Genomic DNA, 18159 nt, shown 5'->3' on the forward strand with positions numbered 1-18159 from the left:
AGGGAACAGTATTCCTGGAAAAACAGCTGCACCCTGAAAAACGGTGGATTTTCTGTACCAAAAAAAACCTCTGCACTCACTTTGGGAAGGTCAGGAGACTCTGAATGTGCTGGGCTCTTTAGTCTCTTTCACAAGTCTCCTGTAACGGGCTGCCAGTTGCGACCTGCCTGTCCGCCAGTGCCATAAAATGAGCTCCCTGCCATGTGTTCTCCCTCAGTTTGGGCTCCTCAGGCTGCTGGAGCAGTGCACGGGAGAGGAGAGGTGGTGCTGCTTACAGGAATGAAACAAACGAGATAACAAAGTCCGCTTGTAATTCCTAGGCTGCTTGTTTTGGTTGAATAGTGCTAGTTTTGTTCCTGAGGAACATCTCTGTCCTTTAGGCTCAGGCAGGAGGGGAGAGGCACTGAAAAAATAGCTTTTACAGACATGTGAGATCCAATAAATTAGGACACTGTGGTCACTGGAACTGTTATTGTGGTTTAAACTGCTACTGCTTACCCCATGGAAAGAAAGTGCTTTCTTTTTCATTAGGGGCTTAGGAGATTGATTGTTTCCTGCTGTGCCCAGGACTGTGTTGGGATAGCTTTCACAACCTGGTTTGGGTCTTTGGAGACTATATGGGTGCTGAAATATCCTCCTTCATGCCACAGCCACCAGCCTTGGTCTCATTTAATGTGCAAACGACTGTTAATACTTGCATTGCCAAGTTCAAATATTGGGCTAGGATGCCTGGGGTTTGTTGAATTGAAGCTACTCTTTCCTTTTGTCTCCTCCTCTGGGCTTGTTTTACAGCGCGGGCCAAAAAGTACCAGGGGACCACGCGTCACCCCAGAGGTCTGTGAGCCTAGGCTGGGAAGGGTGCTCATGCCAGCAGAGCGGGTGGCGTGTTAAGGACGATCAGGTGTTGGCAGGGACGGGGCTTCACTGCTGAGTGTTGTCTCGGGCCTGGCTGTTGTAGCAATGATGCCAGCCCACACTGTTCTGGGCTTTCTTCTCTGTTTCCTGCCACTTTGACCCTTTTCCATCCTATCTTGAGGATGGGCAGAAACCCTAGCTCTGCGGGGTGAGACACATTGTGCTGTGAACGGGTTTTATTATCGAGTCTCTTACTGGGTAGCTTGGCCACGTGACCTCAGGTACTCAGCTCTCCACCTTCAAAACGGGAATAATCTGCTTTTTTAAATACTTGGAGATCTACTGTTGGAAAGCCTATGTAAAAGCTAGATTTTTATTAACTCCATTACCAAGTGCCTCAAATCTCCTATGTCTTTATCTTTAAGCAGCGAGGTTAGTACTAGAAACTGAGGCATAAGAGATTAGTGGGAAATATATGAATTTAAATAGTTCCTTATCTGGACACTTTTATTCTGGCAGAGGAGTGCATTGTTTATATCCTGTTGGAAGAGATTTAAACCGAATTTAGAAAATGCTCTTAGTCTGGAGCAAGCATTCCTCCAGATGATATTATGCTGCTGTAGTTATATTGATTTAATTGTACTATTTGAAGTCGTAAAACCTTCCCACATTGGCAAGACCTTAGCAGCCCCAGGGCCAGGCTGCTCAGTGGCACCTGTGGGTCACTCTGTGCCCAGCTCTGCCCTCTGAGAAAGGAAAGGTACATCTGGGGGAATGCTGAAGGCTGTGACTGAAATCTGCAGCAGCGTAAGTACAGTATCAGTCTATGCACACTCATATTTTCCTTGGCAAGTTGTATGACTCTGAACAGCAAAATATTCCAAGGCAGTCTTTTTTTCTTTTGTCTTGCCCGAGCAATAAGTTTTCCCTACACATCTCTGTTCTGATCTTATTGATTCAGCATGTAGCAAAGTTGTTTTTCCCCTTTTTTTATTAAAGAAAATTGTAGCGCCTCCCCCCCCCCCCCCGCCTTCTTGTTCTATTTGACGTCTTTGTCTCTAGATGGCAGAAGGCTGTTTCCAGCGGTTGCTTACCACAGCTTCTTGGCGTGTGCACAGGCTTAAGGGATGTAGTGCCCAGCTGGAAAAAGGCAGACAACTTTCCCATTCGCAGTGATGCCCATAAAATAGAAGTATTGAATCCCAGCAAGCAATAGCTTGTGTCCATTCAGGAGCGTGTACTGAATGCTGTAAGGAATTGGTACAGAAGAGGTGAAATGCTGGCTCTGAAGTCAGTGGCAAAATTTTGGTTGTCTTAAACAGGTCTCCCATCTCTCACCTTAGGTTTCACCAAGTATCTTTTTACCTAGTTGTGTTGACCAGGAGTTGTAAATGCTCAAAAGTGAAGGGAGGTCTTGGATGACATCTTTGACTGCAGAGCTTCCCAGTATAGTTTTCCTGTTCTGCCTGCTGTGATCATTTCAATTTTCAGCGTTGCTGATGGGTTTCTAGATAGCGTGTTGCTGTTGGCTGTCGCATTTTGCTTCCCTCAGGTTTGCTTTTCCAAGGTGACCAGTGTTTGTAGTATACAGGGGAGCAGGCAGGAAGAGAGCATCCTTCTGGCTCAGCAAGGACCATCCTCTCCCTGTCTGCTCCATCCCTGTCTCTTAAGCTCTTAGCTAGCCCAGAATGTGGTTGTGTTGTCCTTCATATCTCACCATCTGGTGGAGCCAGGGAAGGGTGACTCCTAGTCTGAGTCAAAAGTAACACACCTACTAGCAGTTGCAGCTTGTTGGTGTGTCTCTGGAGCACATCTCCTGGTGTAGCCTCAGCTGAGCAATACTGCTTACTCTGCAAGACTGCTCTACCATAAACAGAAGAGGGAGCAGGGGTGACTGGAGCTTTGTTTCACAAGTTCCCACTCTGAACTGAAGCACAAAGGTAGATGCTCTGGCTTAGGAAGCCTTTTATATGCAAATATGTTCCTTAGTTTTCCATCCTGATGCCCACAGTCAGAATAGTGTGGAGAATAAAGCAGGATTTTAGCCCTGGCTGAATTAACGAAGTCCAGGAGTCAGAGCCTGGGGTTAGGCTCTGCATATGCTCTGTCCATGGGGAGCTCCTCTAGCAGATGATGACTTCCCTTTTGGCTCAGTCTCGAAGGAGGTGGATGCTGTGTCATATTTTATCTCATTCCATCTTAAGGGGCATGCAAGAAAAAGAAGTGGAGAGTCACAGCACTCTCCTACCTCAGTGTCACAGCCTCCCAAAGCACCCTCCACTGCAGCTGAAGTTCAGAGTAGCCCTGAAGCTGCTGAGTTTTGAGCTGGTCCCTGATAGCTCTTGGCAGCCTGCTCCCTGCCAGTCCTTTGCTGAATGAAGTTCAAGCTCAGAGCAAAATTGAGTCCAATCCATCTTAAATTCAACTGCTTCCTCCTTGAAAATGTAGGTGCAGTGACTAAGAGCGTTTACTAACCACAGAGGTTATGTACCCCTGTGCTGAGCTCTTTCTGAGGGAGACAGAGCACGACAGGACAGGGAAGAGCAAGCTGCTGTATGATTTGTTTGTAATAGGGAATTGGGGGGCTTAGGGGAGCACAGGGTCTGTCTAAGAGTGCGAGAGAGAACGTGTCACACCACGATGGTCTGGCTCTGGCTCAGTATCTCCAGTCCCTTTTCTATAATTGTTTGAAGTCTTCCAAATTTGTATCGGATATAATGAGATGATGAAGTAGTCTTTTGTGGTGACTTTTTCATGTAGTAAACATGGTCTTTCACAGCTTTGGGGTGTGGACCGTAATGAGCTTGGAACTGTTTGTTCCTCTGGCAAGCTGAAACGTCGTGAATGCATCGGAGTGAATTCACTAGGCATCTTTGATCAGCTCCATTAAGCATCTGCATGAGCTCCAACGGGCATTATGCTATTCAGCTATCCTATGAGAAGGGGGTACTGTTAAAATGATTGTGTTAGTAGACAGGATGAAATAATTCAGATTGACAATCCATTTTTGAGGATAGTCATTGCAGTGAAGTTTATGAATTCTTCCAGAACATAAGGGATTTAGGATTGACTTTTAAGGAGGTATTGACTTTTAAGGAAGTATCCTATCCGTAGGATATTTCTTCCTGAAAGAGGATAGAAAGGACTGTATCTTTAAATATAGAGTTTGATCTTCTAAATGTGGGATTATCATTTCACGTGTAAACTACACAACATAATCTTCAGGGCTGCATATTCCTTGTTGGACATACTGGAGTACTTGGGTGAACCAAAAGGAGGACAGAAGCACCGATTTCCACCCCTTCTCTCTGCTAGGCACACTCACGTTGTCTCTCTACATGGCACTGCAAAAGCCTTGCCTGCCATATGAAGCATGCCCAGGGCTGACAACTGGTGCTAAGAAAAGGCACGGCTGATTGAGGGCTGGACATAGCCTGCAAGACAAGGTGTGAACACGTCAGGTCCAGCAGCCTCAGCAATGGGTGCTTTTCATAGCATGGCCAAGGAAAAAAGCCTTCCTGTCTCCTCGCTGATTCTTCCTCTCAAGGCTCCCATTAGTTAATGGGCAGCTCATGGTTGAGCCTTGTAAACGGTACTTCTGGTTACCCTTCATTGGCCCCAGGAGAGAGCAGTGAATCAGAGCTCGTGGCCTCACAGAGCTTCTCACTGAGCTGATGTGCTGGCAGAGCAGGAATGGTTTGGATGAGGACAAGCAGGCTGGATGGCCCACACTTCCTTGTGACCTGCTGCCTACCAAAGTGCTGCACTGGGTGCAGGGAGAGCGGTTTTTAAGCGGACTGTCTTTACACAAGGGTGTGTCAATAACTAATACTCGTGTTTGCCTCCTCTCCTCAGGGTTTTCCTGGTGATTTTGGGGAACGAGGACCTCCAGGCATCGATGGGAACCCAGTAAGTTGATAGCTTTTTCCCTTCTTTCTTTCCATTGCAGTAGACACCGCACTGTACTGCATCACGCTAGTTAGAGCTGAAAAAAGCTTTTCAGTTTGGTGGCAGCTGCTAGCATTTTGTTGTTGTCCCTCCTGAAAAACAAATGTATGCCCCTGCCCTGCTCAAGCGTGCTGTGAATTCCCGTGTTCGACTCAACTGCCAGGTCATCATGTTGCCATTTGCTTTCTGTCTCCATCTATTGCCTTTCTTGCACCTTGGTCTTGATAGATGCTTTCTCATCCTGAGGATATGACTAGAAGAAAAATCAAGAGAGAAAAGGTAGGGATGTTTCTCCTGATGAGCAGGCGGTGGTTGGAGCGTGTTGTCCATACCACAGGGCCTGATGCAAAACCTGTGACAGCTGCAGGAATCGCCTCGTTGACTAGTGTGCTCTGGATGAAGCTTTGTATGAACATAGCAGGGAGACATAGGCCCACAGACAGAGGGACGTACCATCATAAGGCACTGCAGATGGCTGCTTGAGTGCACGTGAACCCTCAGAGGAGCAGGCCATGTACTCAATTGTGTAGAGGTCTGAGGTACATAGAGAAAGAGGCATGTTCCTCTCCTTTTCACCACATTTCATTTTCTGATGCAGGTTAGCAAGCTGGTACCACGTGGTTTGCATCTCACTAGCTTGTAGAAGTAAGTTTCTAAAGTACTCCAAGCTCAGTACCTTTCCTCATCTGAAGTAAATGTTAATACTGGTGCAAAAAGTGCCAGATTCCCCGCTCCGGTGTCTGGGAGCACTGAGGGACAGACACCATAGCCCAGGCTTCTGCTGCCCTGCCCCATGCCTCAGCCCGCCCCGGCACTGCAGTGGGAGAAGTCTCCAGGCCCCTGAGTTCTTGGCCTCTCTCCGGTCCTCATCTGACCCCTGCTGGCTTTCTAAGAATGGGACGTGTCTCCTGGGAATTGGGTCAGGATGGTCCCAGAGACCATTTAAGCAGCTGGATGCTGATAAGGTTTATTTTGTAGCACTTAATACCAAACAGTTGGGTATGTGCTGTGTTTTCCGCTACTCACAAAACGTGCCCTTGTGGATTACAAAAGTTCTCAGATGTATTAATTATTCTAAATTATTTTCTGAATGACTTTGTCGGTTCTCCCTCAATTAGCATGTGAGCAGTACTGATTCATCTTTGAAATTCCCACTGTCTTGGTTAGTCACACATAATCACAGCGCTGCTCTTGGTGTTTGATGGAATGATTTGTGTGAAATAACCCACTCAGCATGTGTCTTCAAGTTCCCATTCGTCATGTATGCAGCATAAAAGTTATTTTCACAAGCGACTCTAACCAGGAGGCCAAGCTCAGCTACACTCCAGCCTTTGTGGGAATTCAGCACAGGAGTCAGAAATGCAGTCAACTGAAAGAATTAGATTCCCAAAGAATACTTCTGCAGGACTTTTCCCATCCTTCAGTCAACTTAAGCCATGGGTCAGAGTGGAATCAGTAGTCCCAAAGTAGAAGACTTTCTAGACTGTATTTCCAGCCAGCCCACCAGGAAGAGCAGGAATCCTGGAGGTCAGAAAGACTTTTTTTTTTCCAAATAACTTGTTTTGTTTTCTTTTAAATTTGCAAGTTGTCTAAGCCCCATTCAGAAGATGTGCTCAATGTTAGCTGAATGCCAGTTCCCAGAGCATCGCAGAGAAGCAAATGTCCCTTCCATTAATTCATCCAGAAGGATTGCTCTTCTTTCATGTTATCAACGGCTTTTAAATATTAATGTGCCTTGGAGATTGTAGAATGAAAACAGACTGTTTCGGCTGACTTAAAGGGGAGGTTCACAGGGTCACAAGTGGAGTCACAGACGCAGAAAAATGCCAGAAAGTCTGTTTGTGGAACACACAAATATGCCGAGTTTGCTAGGTGGAGTACGCAGCTAAACTGCAGGCAGGCGGGCAGGCTGCCACGGGTCCTGAACTGCCCCATCCTCTGTTTGATCCACTGAGCACTTATGCTGCTGCCGCCTCTGCCATCGCGTGGGGATGGCTGAAGCTGACAGACTCTGATCTTCTTTCCATCCCCTCCAGACAGAGCAAAGACTCTTCCAACCGCAGGGGCGTTTTTCCCTCCTACCAACTTGCTGAGAACTGTTGAGCCATCACATTCCAGATCCCTGTTCCCGGAGCACTTTAGCCACTCCAATTAGTCTCTTAATCACAGGAATTAGACATGGGAAAGGACTGTTGATTCATCTCCTTGTCTCTTGTCCCAGTGCCTGGCTCATGCACTGAAAAAAGGAGGAGACAGCCCAACTTCCCTCAGAGGTCAGGGACCAGCCTGTCACTACTGATAGCCAGGAAAGAGCACCTGTAAATCCTCCATTTCCCAGGCCAGGGAATGGCTCAAATTAACAACTATTCCTGTCCACATCTGCCAGGGGAGTCCACCCCCTCCTCTTCCAAGAGGAAATCCTCTTGCGTTAGACGTGAGGCTGTGCATTTCGACATTTACCCTTTCTCTTGAGGAATACCGACATGACATGACTCAGAAATCTAGGCAGTCCCTCCTGCAACTGGTGGGACCAAGAGCCAACCATCCACCCAGTCTTCATCCCAGCCACCCTCGGAGCCTGCAGAGCTTACTGGGAAATTCAGGCCACCATGTAGCTCCTGCGCTCAGCATTCCTGGGGATATTCCCTCTTCTTGCTGAGCCTAGTAATGCCAGGCCTCGACTAAAAGCTTGAAGCCAACCTTATTACAGTAGCTCTGAGGACGCAGAAATCCCACCCGTGAGGAACAATTGCTCCACAGATGTCCCAAGTATGCAGGAAAGGAACTGGCCATAAAAAAGCAATTTTAGGCTGGTTGAGATTATGAAACGCTTTTTGTGTGTGCTTGCCCAATAGTCCTTTACTCCACTTCCCATAAAATAAACACACGTAACCCTTTACCCAAGGAGGCTGAGCATGTTTAGTCACGTTGTGTCCCCTTCTCTTTCATTCTCTCACTAGGCAAATCTTTCCATAAAAGGGGAGCTTTATTGCACTGAAGGGGACTCCACCAGATGTGTACCATAAACTGAGCTGGTCTGTCAAAGAAAGTAGCCAGCGTGATCCAGAGCAAGGGGAGGGTTGTCTGAGCCAACGGGAAGTTTAGGATTTCCAATGCACTTGTTTTGAGAGGCCCTGTTGGAGACGGAGGTGTGTAAGAGCAGGTCCTTGCCCTGACAAGCAACCCACTGTCGATGCGGCAAGGGAGTGGGTGATCCACCAAGGGAGACATGGGGACAGGCTGAGCCTCACATAGGGATTGCTGAAGTACTTAGGTACCTAGATAGGTGATTTGTGTGGGTCTGACAGAGCTCCTCTGCTGCACTTCACCTGGAAGTGCCATCAGGCGCTTGCCGGCACTCCTGGCACCTGCATGTCTTTGGAAAGCTGGCACCGAGGGAGTTTGTGGTGAAGCTGAGAATTGAAACCAGCCCCACAAACCCAGATAGCAGTCTGTCCCTCGAAATGGTGTGCTCTGAGGTGCTCTTGAAAAGCCTCTAAGAGGAGCTGGCGCTTTCCAAAATGCCCTGCTTGGAAGCAGTGAGAGATGGCAAATGGGCACAGAGCCCAAGGTGAAATCTTTGCAGTCCATCTCCTGCTCTCTGTGGTGTGATTAAAAGTGACTCGTCCTCCAAGCAAGTGCTGGGTTCCCTGCAGAGAGCCCTGCTCCAGCGACAGAGGTGCTGAGCCACCTCCCTGCAGATAAGCTGCAGCCCAAAGGTTAGGGGCTTTTTCTGAAAATTAAAGAAATGGCTAGTTGATCGTCTGGGCGGGAGCCAAGATGGATGAGGCAGAGTGCAGAGGGCGCTGCTGGTTCCCCACCTTAAACCAGCTCTTAGATACAGGAGGAGCAGCCTTGGAGCACCCCATGTACCAAACACACTCCCAGGGCCCATCAGCCAGCACCAGAAGCTGGCGTACCCTCTCCCCAAATTATCCAGTTTAATTTTCATCCAAGTCCTCCTTTTCTTATGAGTTTTATTGTTCCTTAACCACTCCCAAAAAACTCACCTTTCCAAATACAGAGCAGCAGCTTTCCTCTCCTTCCCACCTTAGCTTTGCTGCCCTCGTGCCCCCTCCCTACCCTGGTTCCTCTCCCTGACCATGCCTTTATCTCACCTGGGGCGGGCTCCCACCCACTCCCCTGCCTGCACAGTGAAATGCTTCTTTTATCCAGCCTGCTCCTGGGAGGGGAGGTCAGCCCTGCAAATAACTGCCGAACAACAAGCAGCCCTGTGTCTGCAGAGGCTGTGCTCGCAAGCGCACTCACTAAGATGGAAGCTCTCGATCAGTTTGGCTGGGGAAGGGGCTGTGGGGGGGACGGAAGGGGGAGGGACGGTCTTTTCCCTTCCCTCAAGTTCTGGAAACACTGAGCTGCCTTTCAGCCTCTGTTTGTCTACAAAGTGTCCGTAACCATGTCGGTTTGTCTTTCCTTTTAGGGAGAATTGGGAGCCCCAGGTCCTCCTGGAGTCCTTGGACTCATTGTAAGTACAAAAACAAATGGATATCTAGCTTCTCGGGGCTTTAACCCTTTCAGCCTGCATAACTCCGCACAGATTTTCTTCTTCCTGTGGCAGGGCAGTGAACAGGATGACTGTACGGAGGAGGCCTGACGTCTGGGGAGAGAGGAGGTTGCCTGGTAGACTGGGAGGTGGAGGAGGGCAAACCCTTTCTACGCAAAATGGAACAGATTATATGTTTGCTGTTAGTGCCCGTATTCCTAGATAACTCGCCCTTTTGATAACATTTACCAAGGTATTTCTTCAAAGATGCAATATTCATTCCACACCAGGATCTGTCGTCTTTTAAAAAGCAAGCCCCTGTAAGCAGTAACCTGAGGACACACAGTTCTTTCTCACTGGAGAGACTGTGAGCAGGAACCATCTGTCCTCTGGGTATACAGGAATTTTACATGCACTCTCACCATCCCATCGCTAATCCAGGTAATTATGTACACAGCCAAATTCCACCCTTCATTACTCTCTTCCCCAGCAGGAGATAAATGGCTGTAAGGATGGGTGGCAACTCATCCTCTGGCAGCTGTGCTGGGGGTTAGTGAATGCCCAGCTGAACATTTTATGGTTTATTTTTAGGTCTCAGTACTTGTTTCAAGTTGTTTCCTTCCATGCATAAAAAGTGGTAGGCTCTGTTAGTACTACAGCATTCTTTCAAAATGATTCCTCCTCGGCTATGATAATCCATGAAAACTTGACTTGCAATGAACGGTTAAAAACCTTCCCCTTCAGCCTTTCCATAGCTTAAATTACAGGAGTGTGTATGTCAGCGGGGATCAAGGCCTCGATTGCCCTAGACATTGGACAAACATAGAGCACCAAACCCAGAAATCTTAGACTCCCTGGGGGGAAAAGCAGAGAATATGGTGGAACAAGTGTACCCATCTTGTAGATGGGGCACTGGGGCAAAGGTAGATTAAGGCCTCGGAAAGTTTTTCACGGAGCCAGGAATTAGGTCTGTGTTTCCCCTTGTTAGTGGAGATGAAAGTAGCTACTTTAGCCATAGCAGCAGAAAGGATGTGCTCCTGGCAAAGAACTGTTAGAGGAAGGTTGCTATTTAAAAGAATACAACTGAAGGTATTGTCCAAATGGGATCATATTTCTCCTAGCTTTTGGAAAGATTTGCCTTAACCTGGTTGCTATTATCTCACAGATATTTGTTTGTTGGAAGGTGAGAGGTCAGACACGGTAAATGTGACTAAGATCCTTCCAGAGATGATGGAGTCAGTAGGCTGCCTGTCCTCCCCTCCTAGCTGACCCCAACAGTGCTGTCCTGTTATGTGCTTGGGATAGATTGCAGGGGCCAGGAAGGACAGGTTTTGCCTGGAGATGATCTGCAATGAGGACAGGCAGTGTGTGGTTTCTAACCTGCCTTTGCGATCACGAAGTTTTTGTCCCACGTTGGCTGCAGCAACCCAAATGGCACCAAATTCTATGTGAGGTACAACTAAACTGCTTTTTCCCTGACTGGCCCCAAGATCTGGCATTACATGTCCTAGACCAGGATTTAGCTCCATCACCAGGTATCTGGAGTCTGTCACCTTCTCTGTCTTGATCGATTGTTATGTCGGTTTCTACTGACACCCCAAGTTCTAATGTTTTTGCTGGAAAAGGGCAAAACCAGCAGTTCTCCTTTTGCTGCTAAGCCTGGTCTGTCTTAAACTTTAAATTTCTTATCCCTTCCCATCCAGATGAAGAAATCATCATTCCTGCTGTGAGCTTCTTCCTAGCTTTACTTTAAGACAGGAAGTCAGTCCTTCGCAGCGCTGTTTTTTCAGGAGTCACTTGCTGCAGCGGTAGCAATCGGCTGCTGTCTTTCCCAGTTAGTCTGTTGGTACCGCCCTGAGCAGATAAAAATTTCAAACTGAGATTCAGGTCAAACTGAGTCAGATCTTCTGTCCCGGGGTAATATGCAACTCCTGAATTCAGGATGCCCAAGCATCTCTAGTGGGATTGATCTAAGAGTGGCCTCCTCCATCCTCCTGGGGAGAAGGTGGCACATCCATCCTGCCTTCTCCTCTCTGCAGGACAGCACCAGCCTCATTCCGTGGGGTCTGCAGCACAGGCCTCACGCTGTAGGGCATGGAGAAGGCAGCTGGGTGTTTGCTCCAGGCTGGCCCCAGTTCAGTCGCTTCCTTCCTTCCTTCCCAGCTACAGCCACCCCCGCGGGACCGGCTGGGTTCCCGGCTGCCTCCTCGCACCCTGCAGGTGTTTGGGTTCGCTGTTTAAGAGAGGCTGAAGAGCAGAATTAGATGTAACTAAAGCTTCTTGCTCTCCTAATTAACTGTGTGGGCAAAGCTTTAAGTAAAAGTGTTTCTACAAGAAGCCTTTATGCTGGGAGGTATGAAAAGGGCATCTGTTCAGGCAGCTGCAGCCCAGCGCTCCCAGTGTGGCTGCGGGCCCATGACTGCCAACCAGAGAAGCGCTCCTTCAGCAGAGCCTTCCCTGTTTATTTATACATTGCAGGCAAGGCCGGTGCACCGTATCACTGACTCCCTTCATGGGCAGAAAGTAGTCAAAGCCTGTTTAAACATCGGCCACTGAAGGCTTTCTTTTATACGTGCACACGCAGGTACACACAGCAACCGTGAGCTCCAGTGTCCTCCTGTGCTGCAGTTTCTCATACAAGTCCCAGTACATGATGCCATGCTGACTTCTCGCTGCAGCAGAATGGCCGTGCTGATAAGACACCTCTGTCCTCACCTCCTGTTTCTCCTTTTCCTCCCTATATCACTTTCAGATATCAGAGCTCAGTAGCGACCCAAATTTCTTGACTATTGCCTTTTTTGCTGTTTGGGTCTGTGTCTTTTTTAACACACCCCCCGACTCCCTCCGGAGAACTCGGGAATACTGTGGTGGATTCTTTTTAAGAACATGAGTAACTTCACCAAGAATAAATACACTCCAGGATTGTCTTAAACCAGCTCAATATTTTAATTTTTCGAATAGTGGAAGAGGGAAATTAATCCATTCAAAAGTTAGGAAGAACATACAAAAAAAATTTCTCAGATCCTACCATAGTTGCAGACTTCAAGGTGGTTTCTTAATTAGTTTTCCATTATTTTGCCATTAATTTCCTAGCCTATTTTTAAGTGGACCCAGGAACCTGGGCTCCTGTTTTTGGATTCTGACCACACTCCCTGACACCCATAGCTCCTGTGGCGCAGGAGCAGGATGCTCACACGTTCTCCTGGCATCCAGCACACTCTGCCCAATTGCCACGGCCATGCACAGGGGCAGCAGCACGGTGGGGCCGGGTGAGCTGATCATGGGGGACAGCTCACATCTCCAGTGGTTAGTGTCAAGCTGCTTTGAGGTCTCCTCTTTGTGGCGAGAGCAGGATGCAAATAGGAGCTGCTCTTCCCCCACGTGCCTGCGAGGCAAACACCCTGTGCTGCTTTTACTTAGAGGCTATCTACACATTAAAAGTCTCTTGACTCGTGCCAGGGTGCTGCTTCTGCTGAAGTCAGTGGTGCAATTCCCACAAATTGAGGGGTACTGAGGGACCAGATAGGAGAGAAATTTCACACCACATACAGCTATCTGTTGGTTTGGCACCTCATGACTTCGGTAATTTTCTTTCTCTTACTAGGGTGACATGGGCTCTGTTGGACCGATAGGCTATCCAGGACCAAAAGGCTTAAAGGTGAGAGAATAACTGAGCTGTGTGAGCTCTTGTCCCTTCACGGTAGGGCTGAAGATTGTTCCTCCTTTGGGTGACCGTCCTGAGAGAAAGGATGGGCAGCAGTAATGCTTGTCCATTGACCCAGGCACGGGTCTGTTGAACACAACATCCCACTGGTGGTCTGCAGTAGGTGTAAGTCACTGGAGAATCCCAGGGGCATTTTCCCTGCACGCCTCCAGCCCACAAAGGGTGTTCAAAGAATGTGTGATGGAGCACGCTTTGGGAGCAGCCTGGCATTTGGCCTTGGGACTGTGCCAGGCCAATGCGGTGGGTCTGAGCCACCAGCCCCATCAGGGACATCAATGTCATAGTCCTGAGCAAGTCTTCATGGTGGCTTGGTCTCACTCTGTACTTTCTTTTGTTTCAGGGGCTGATGGGAAACCCTGGAGAACATGGACTGAAAGGTGATAAGGTGATCTGAATACTCCCTTATTGCACTGTGTTTTAATTTTGCATGTAAAAACCCCTTTCTAGCTTCTCTTTCTTATCAGCACCATGGCACTGGTTCCATTCTGGCTGTCTCTTTGCCCCCATCCTCCCACCCTCCCTCTTTTCTTGACACTCCAGTTTTGATTTTTCTTTCTTTTATGATATCTGCCCCATCCCCTTTTCCATAGAGCTCTAGTGTAGGTCAATTATGCTCAGATCCTCTTTGGAGCTTCTGTTTCCCACTGATGATGACAGTAACTGTAAGATTATCCAGTGTTTCACTGGGCTTTTATGTTTTTATATTGGTTCCATGATGGGATAGGGAGGAGGATAAAGACCTAACAGCACTAACAATGGGTTTGCGTTAATGCATTTGGGGGAGACACATGATGTGACAAAGCAGCACAGCTCACCGGATCAGGCAAACCAGCTGGATCCCCAGGAAAAACTGTTCTGCGTTAGGTACTTCTGCTCCTCTTTGGAGAGGCTCACCTCGGTTCAGCTTCCTGCCGAGAGGAAATTGCCTTATGCCAAACTGACATAAATCACTTTGGAAAAAGAAAAAAGGAGAGAGGCATTGATTGCAATGATTTGGTGCTGCTGGCACAAAAACACGCAGCTTGAGCTAAATCAGCATGAAGCTGTTTGTGTAAATGTCTCACTGTCATGAGAACCATCCTCCTACAGATATTGGACTGTAGGATTTATTTAGTCTGAAAGAGTGGGAGGTGCAATCGTTTATTGTTGGCTCAAATTGCTCAGGAGGGCAATGGAAAATGACCATTAAGTGTATCCTCCTCCTGTCTGATGTTTTATTCTCTTGTTAGATGTTTGCTTTTAGAGAGTGATTTAGCAGCCCAAAACTGCACATGGGGGAAGTAGTGGCAAGCCAGTTGATTCCACTCTCCTTATATTATAGCAGCTCCTGTGTCTGCAGTTTCCTTTTCTCCCCTGTACTGCCTGTTCACTTTTGTAGAGAGGACAGACAGGGCAAAAGAAGGACTTCTTCTTTAGGACAAGCTAGTTTCTTTACTCAACACCAATTCCCAGAGCCCACAGACTCTTCTGTCTGCTCCTTGGAAGAAATGGTTGAATATCTTAAGAATCACCAACATTTAAATCATTGTTTAGCAAAATTAACCTTCCTGGACATTACAGTCTCCATCACTTTACACAGACTGCTCTGTTTATCCCCAGTATTTCTCCAGCCGCTGCTATCACGTTAACCAAATGATTTGCAGCTCTCCCTAGAGTTACTTACAATACTCCCAAGTGCAGAATTACCCATCCTCCCCCAATAATCCCACGCTCAGTCTTGCAACCTCTCTCCTGAGGTGCAGGAAACCTTTTCTCTCCCTCCCTAGCTACCTCTCCCACTGCATTTTCCTTGGACAGGACAGACTTCCTTCCTGGCTTTCATTACAGCCCTTTCCTAATCCAAGACTGACAAACCCTCCCTCCTGCTCAAGCCTCCTCTGTCCCTAATGACTTGACTTTAGTTAGAATATCCTGGGTGCTATCAAACACTCAGATCAGACCAACAATGATTTCAGAGTCAGAGCGAGCTTCCAAACAGCTTCTGCGTATCCTTTCCAGCAGTCCAGAGGGCTGGGAAATACAAGGTAAAGGAAAATCAGACCTGCTTAGGCATTGATGGCCACAATTCTCATCTGCTCAGGTGAAGGCACGCAGCTCTGGCATTGCGGTTTTTAGCCAAAGCATCCGAGTTTGCCGCACCTGTTTGAGTACAGACAAAGTTCATCAGCTCTCTTTACATTTGGGGGAGGATTTGGGCTGAAATAGCTTTGTGGTTTTTTCAGTTATTTGGTCTTCTGATTTGTTGGTCTTGCTGTTCAGCTAGTTGGCTCAGTTTATAATTCATCCCTTCTCCAACCGATCAAAAGGCTGTTGCATTCATTTACTTACTCACATGTTTCTTTAGCAAATGGCACCTTTAAGCCTTTTTATTTTCTCTCGCTCTGATTTGGGAATCATGAGCAAAACCACTCATCCCTTCTTACAGCTTGTTTACATTTGTGTTTTAATTGTTTATGCTCTGGTACCACTAAGCAATTTAAATGATATCAGGTCTTGCTGCTTTTGCTCAGTTTGTAGTAGCCTGCAGTCTGCCTTCAAAGAGCTCGTGCTCTAAATGCACGCGCGGTAGGAGGAAGGGACATTTATGCCCTTTGTGTTGTGTGAGGGTTTCTGAGTCGCAGAAGTGACCGAGGTGGAGATTGCTAGAGGTGGGAAGTACACCCTGGCCTCTTGGACCCTCTCCTTGCTGGGATCATCTTTCCTCTTGCCGCCTGCCTCATTTCAATAAAAATGTTTTTCATCTCAGCCTTTATTAAGAAGCTGCACCATTAATCTTTCTTTGCCCCCCTTGTTTTAACAACATGCTTTTTAATTGAAGCTGATCTTAGAAATATCTGACTGAAGGAAATCCCACATATAGGAAAGTAGAGGCAGGATCTCTGTGCTCGCTTTGTGCCCGGTTGGGCTTGGGTCACAGGAAGGACCCTGCCTAGAGCAGACGGATTGACTTGTGTTGGAGGCTCCCTTCTGTAATCTCCCACCAGTCGTGTCACTGTTAGTTTCTTCTGCTATTGATATTTTTACGCAGTGACATCTTATTTAAAGGCTTTCTCTGGTTGCTTGCTATTCTTTTTCTGTCCATTAGATTTTGACTTCATTATAACCCTCCATCGTCTTGTTCAGACAAAACTGTCTTACTGCTATGACCAGAAACATAAGCAGCCTTCCTGAATCTTGTATTTATTCTCTATGTCTGTCGGTCTGAAAGTTTGCCTCTTGCCATTCTTGAAACATTTCCAGACCGCGGTTGTATACAATCTACCTCTGCAGAGATCCTTATTCATAGCTTGGTCACCTCCCAAGTAACAGAGTTCCCCTCTCTGCTGCATGTTGAAGATGCAATTACAAGGGTGAACTTAGCTAACTAGTTGGGCATGACAGTCCAGCCACCGTGCAGCAGCCTTTTCCCTGCACATTTGGTGTGGCTCAAGCACACCCATCCCACTGTACCGTTCTATGAGCACATGAGGTCCCTGAGCTCCCTTTGAAGAGCAAATTATTTCAGACTTCCAAGCTGGTGCTGCTTTCCTGCAGTGCATTCACCAGGAATGCCGCAGGAGAAGGAAGGGCTGGCACAATACCGTGCAGAGCCGATGCACAGCCCATACAGCAGAAAGCTGTGTTAGAGTCCAGGAGTCCCGTTTACACCCCCAGCTTGTGAACAGGGTTCAGAAAGCAGTTGAAGACGCATAATTTTCCATAGGGGTTGAGCTGCCATCTGCCAATTGTCCAAGCATCTTTCCCGAGACTGTAAGTGGGCGCCTCAAATGGCTCGTCCATCTCTGAAAGACCTGAGCCGCATGCTGTGTTGAATGTGCAAGGTGAATGAAACCAGGTACTCGCAAGCACAGATGATGCCCAGGCTCAGCCAACAGTAGCTGTCAGCCTTACTAAACATGCCCATTCCAGCAGCAAATCAACACCTGACACCAGAGAGTCCCAGCCTACCGAAGGCTGAATCTTGCGTGAAGATGTCAGGTGGATTTTCTGGAAAGCAGTTTCTAATAAACCCATTTAGAAATGGAGTCTTTTCCCAAAGGGATGTGAAGGATTATCGCAGGAGAAGGGCAGTAGTCTCCCATTACATGGCCAGAGGGGAGGGGGATGAATGTACTGGCCCTCCCCTCTTCTCCTCCACCGTGGTTTTCAGAAAGCTGGTAAACGTAGAGTTAAACTTCATATTTAAAAAAAAAAAAAAAAAAAAAGAAAAGGAAAAAAGAAAAGCCCTAGGCATTTGGCAGCATCTGAAATGCTGGATCAGCAGGGGTGGAGAGCAGCAAATCTCACTGCTCCATGCTGACAGTAATCAGTAACCTTTCGTAATTAGTAATTCACGGCAGATGAGAGCAGCCTTGGGGACCTCACACCTTCCATCTGCTGCCACTCATGGACTAGCCCAGGTTTGAGGGGGAATAGGGATTTTGAGTGTCCCACATCCTCCCTGGCAAGGGACGGTCTTTTTCCTCCCGTTGTAGTTCTACAGAACTTGGCCTCTTCGGCACATCCACATGAAGCTGCCTGTGCTGTGCTCTGCGTTCGTCCCCTGGGACCCCGCAGGGCTGCCGGAGCAGCCACGGGTGCCAGTGTCACAGAGTGCCTGGAGCACAACCCATACCGCTCACGCCTGGCCTGCCCCGTCAGCTCCAGGCTGCAGTTCATAGCACCTTTCTGAGGATGTGCTGATGAAGATTTAATTAGGTGTCTGCAATCTCCTGTTAAACCCATCTGTCTTGGTCACATCCAAGCACGTGGCCTTGTACAGGTTTGTCTTTTTGTAGCTGAGGAATACTCCTTTCACTCAACAGCAGTCAGATCAGACGCCGGTAAAACCTAAGCATGATGACAGGGTGGCTGGAGAAGCGCGTGTGGGCAGCAGACCTGTAACTGAGGGTGCCACCTCGATCCGTCTGGGAGAAGGTCCTCACTGCAATGCTGCATCTTTCAGAAATGCTGCTACCGTTCCCCTTTGCCATGACAGGAGGAGGAACCTGCCTCAACACTGAGAGGGTTTTCCCCTTCCACGAGAGGGTGTCTTTCACTGGTTTTTGGACTTTGTTTCCTATGTTGCCTTGTTCAATATTCTACAAGGTGCAGCTCATTAATCCCAAATGCATGCATCACATGGTGGAGG

General features: G+C 47.8%; 1 protein-coding gene across 1 annotated transcript in view; it reads left to right on the forward strand.

Annotated features, from left to right (window-relative positions):
• The window catches only part of COL27A1 (collagen type XXVII alpha 1 chain), a 161881-nt gene that overhangs the window by 62414 nt on the left and 81308 nt on the right, over positions 1-18159 (forward strand). Inside the window, exons 13-16 of the mRNA XM_076355186.1 lie at positions 4711-4764; positions 9242-9286; positions 12909-12962; positions 13369-13413. Coding sequence (XP_076211301.1) covers positions 4711-4764; positions 9242-9286; positions 12909-12962; positions 13369-13413 — 198 coding nt within the window. The remainder of the gene's footprint in view (positions 1-4710; positions 4765-9241; positions 9287-12908; positions 12963-13368; positions 13414-18159) is intronic.

The sequence above is a fragment of the Aptenodytes patagonicus genome, chromosome 18 (genome assembly GCF_965638725.1).
Source record: "Aptenodytes patagonicus chromosome 18, bAptPat1.pri.cur, whole genome shotgun sequence".
In the NCBI taxonomy this organism is placed as follows: Eukaryota; Metazoa; Chordata; class Aves; order Sphenisciformes; family Spheniscidae; genus Aptenodytes; species Aptenodytes patagonicus.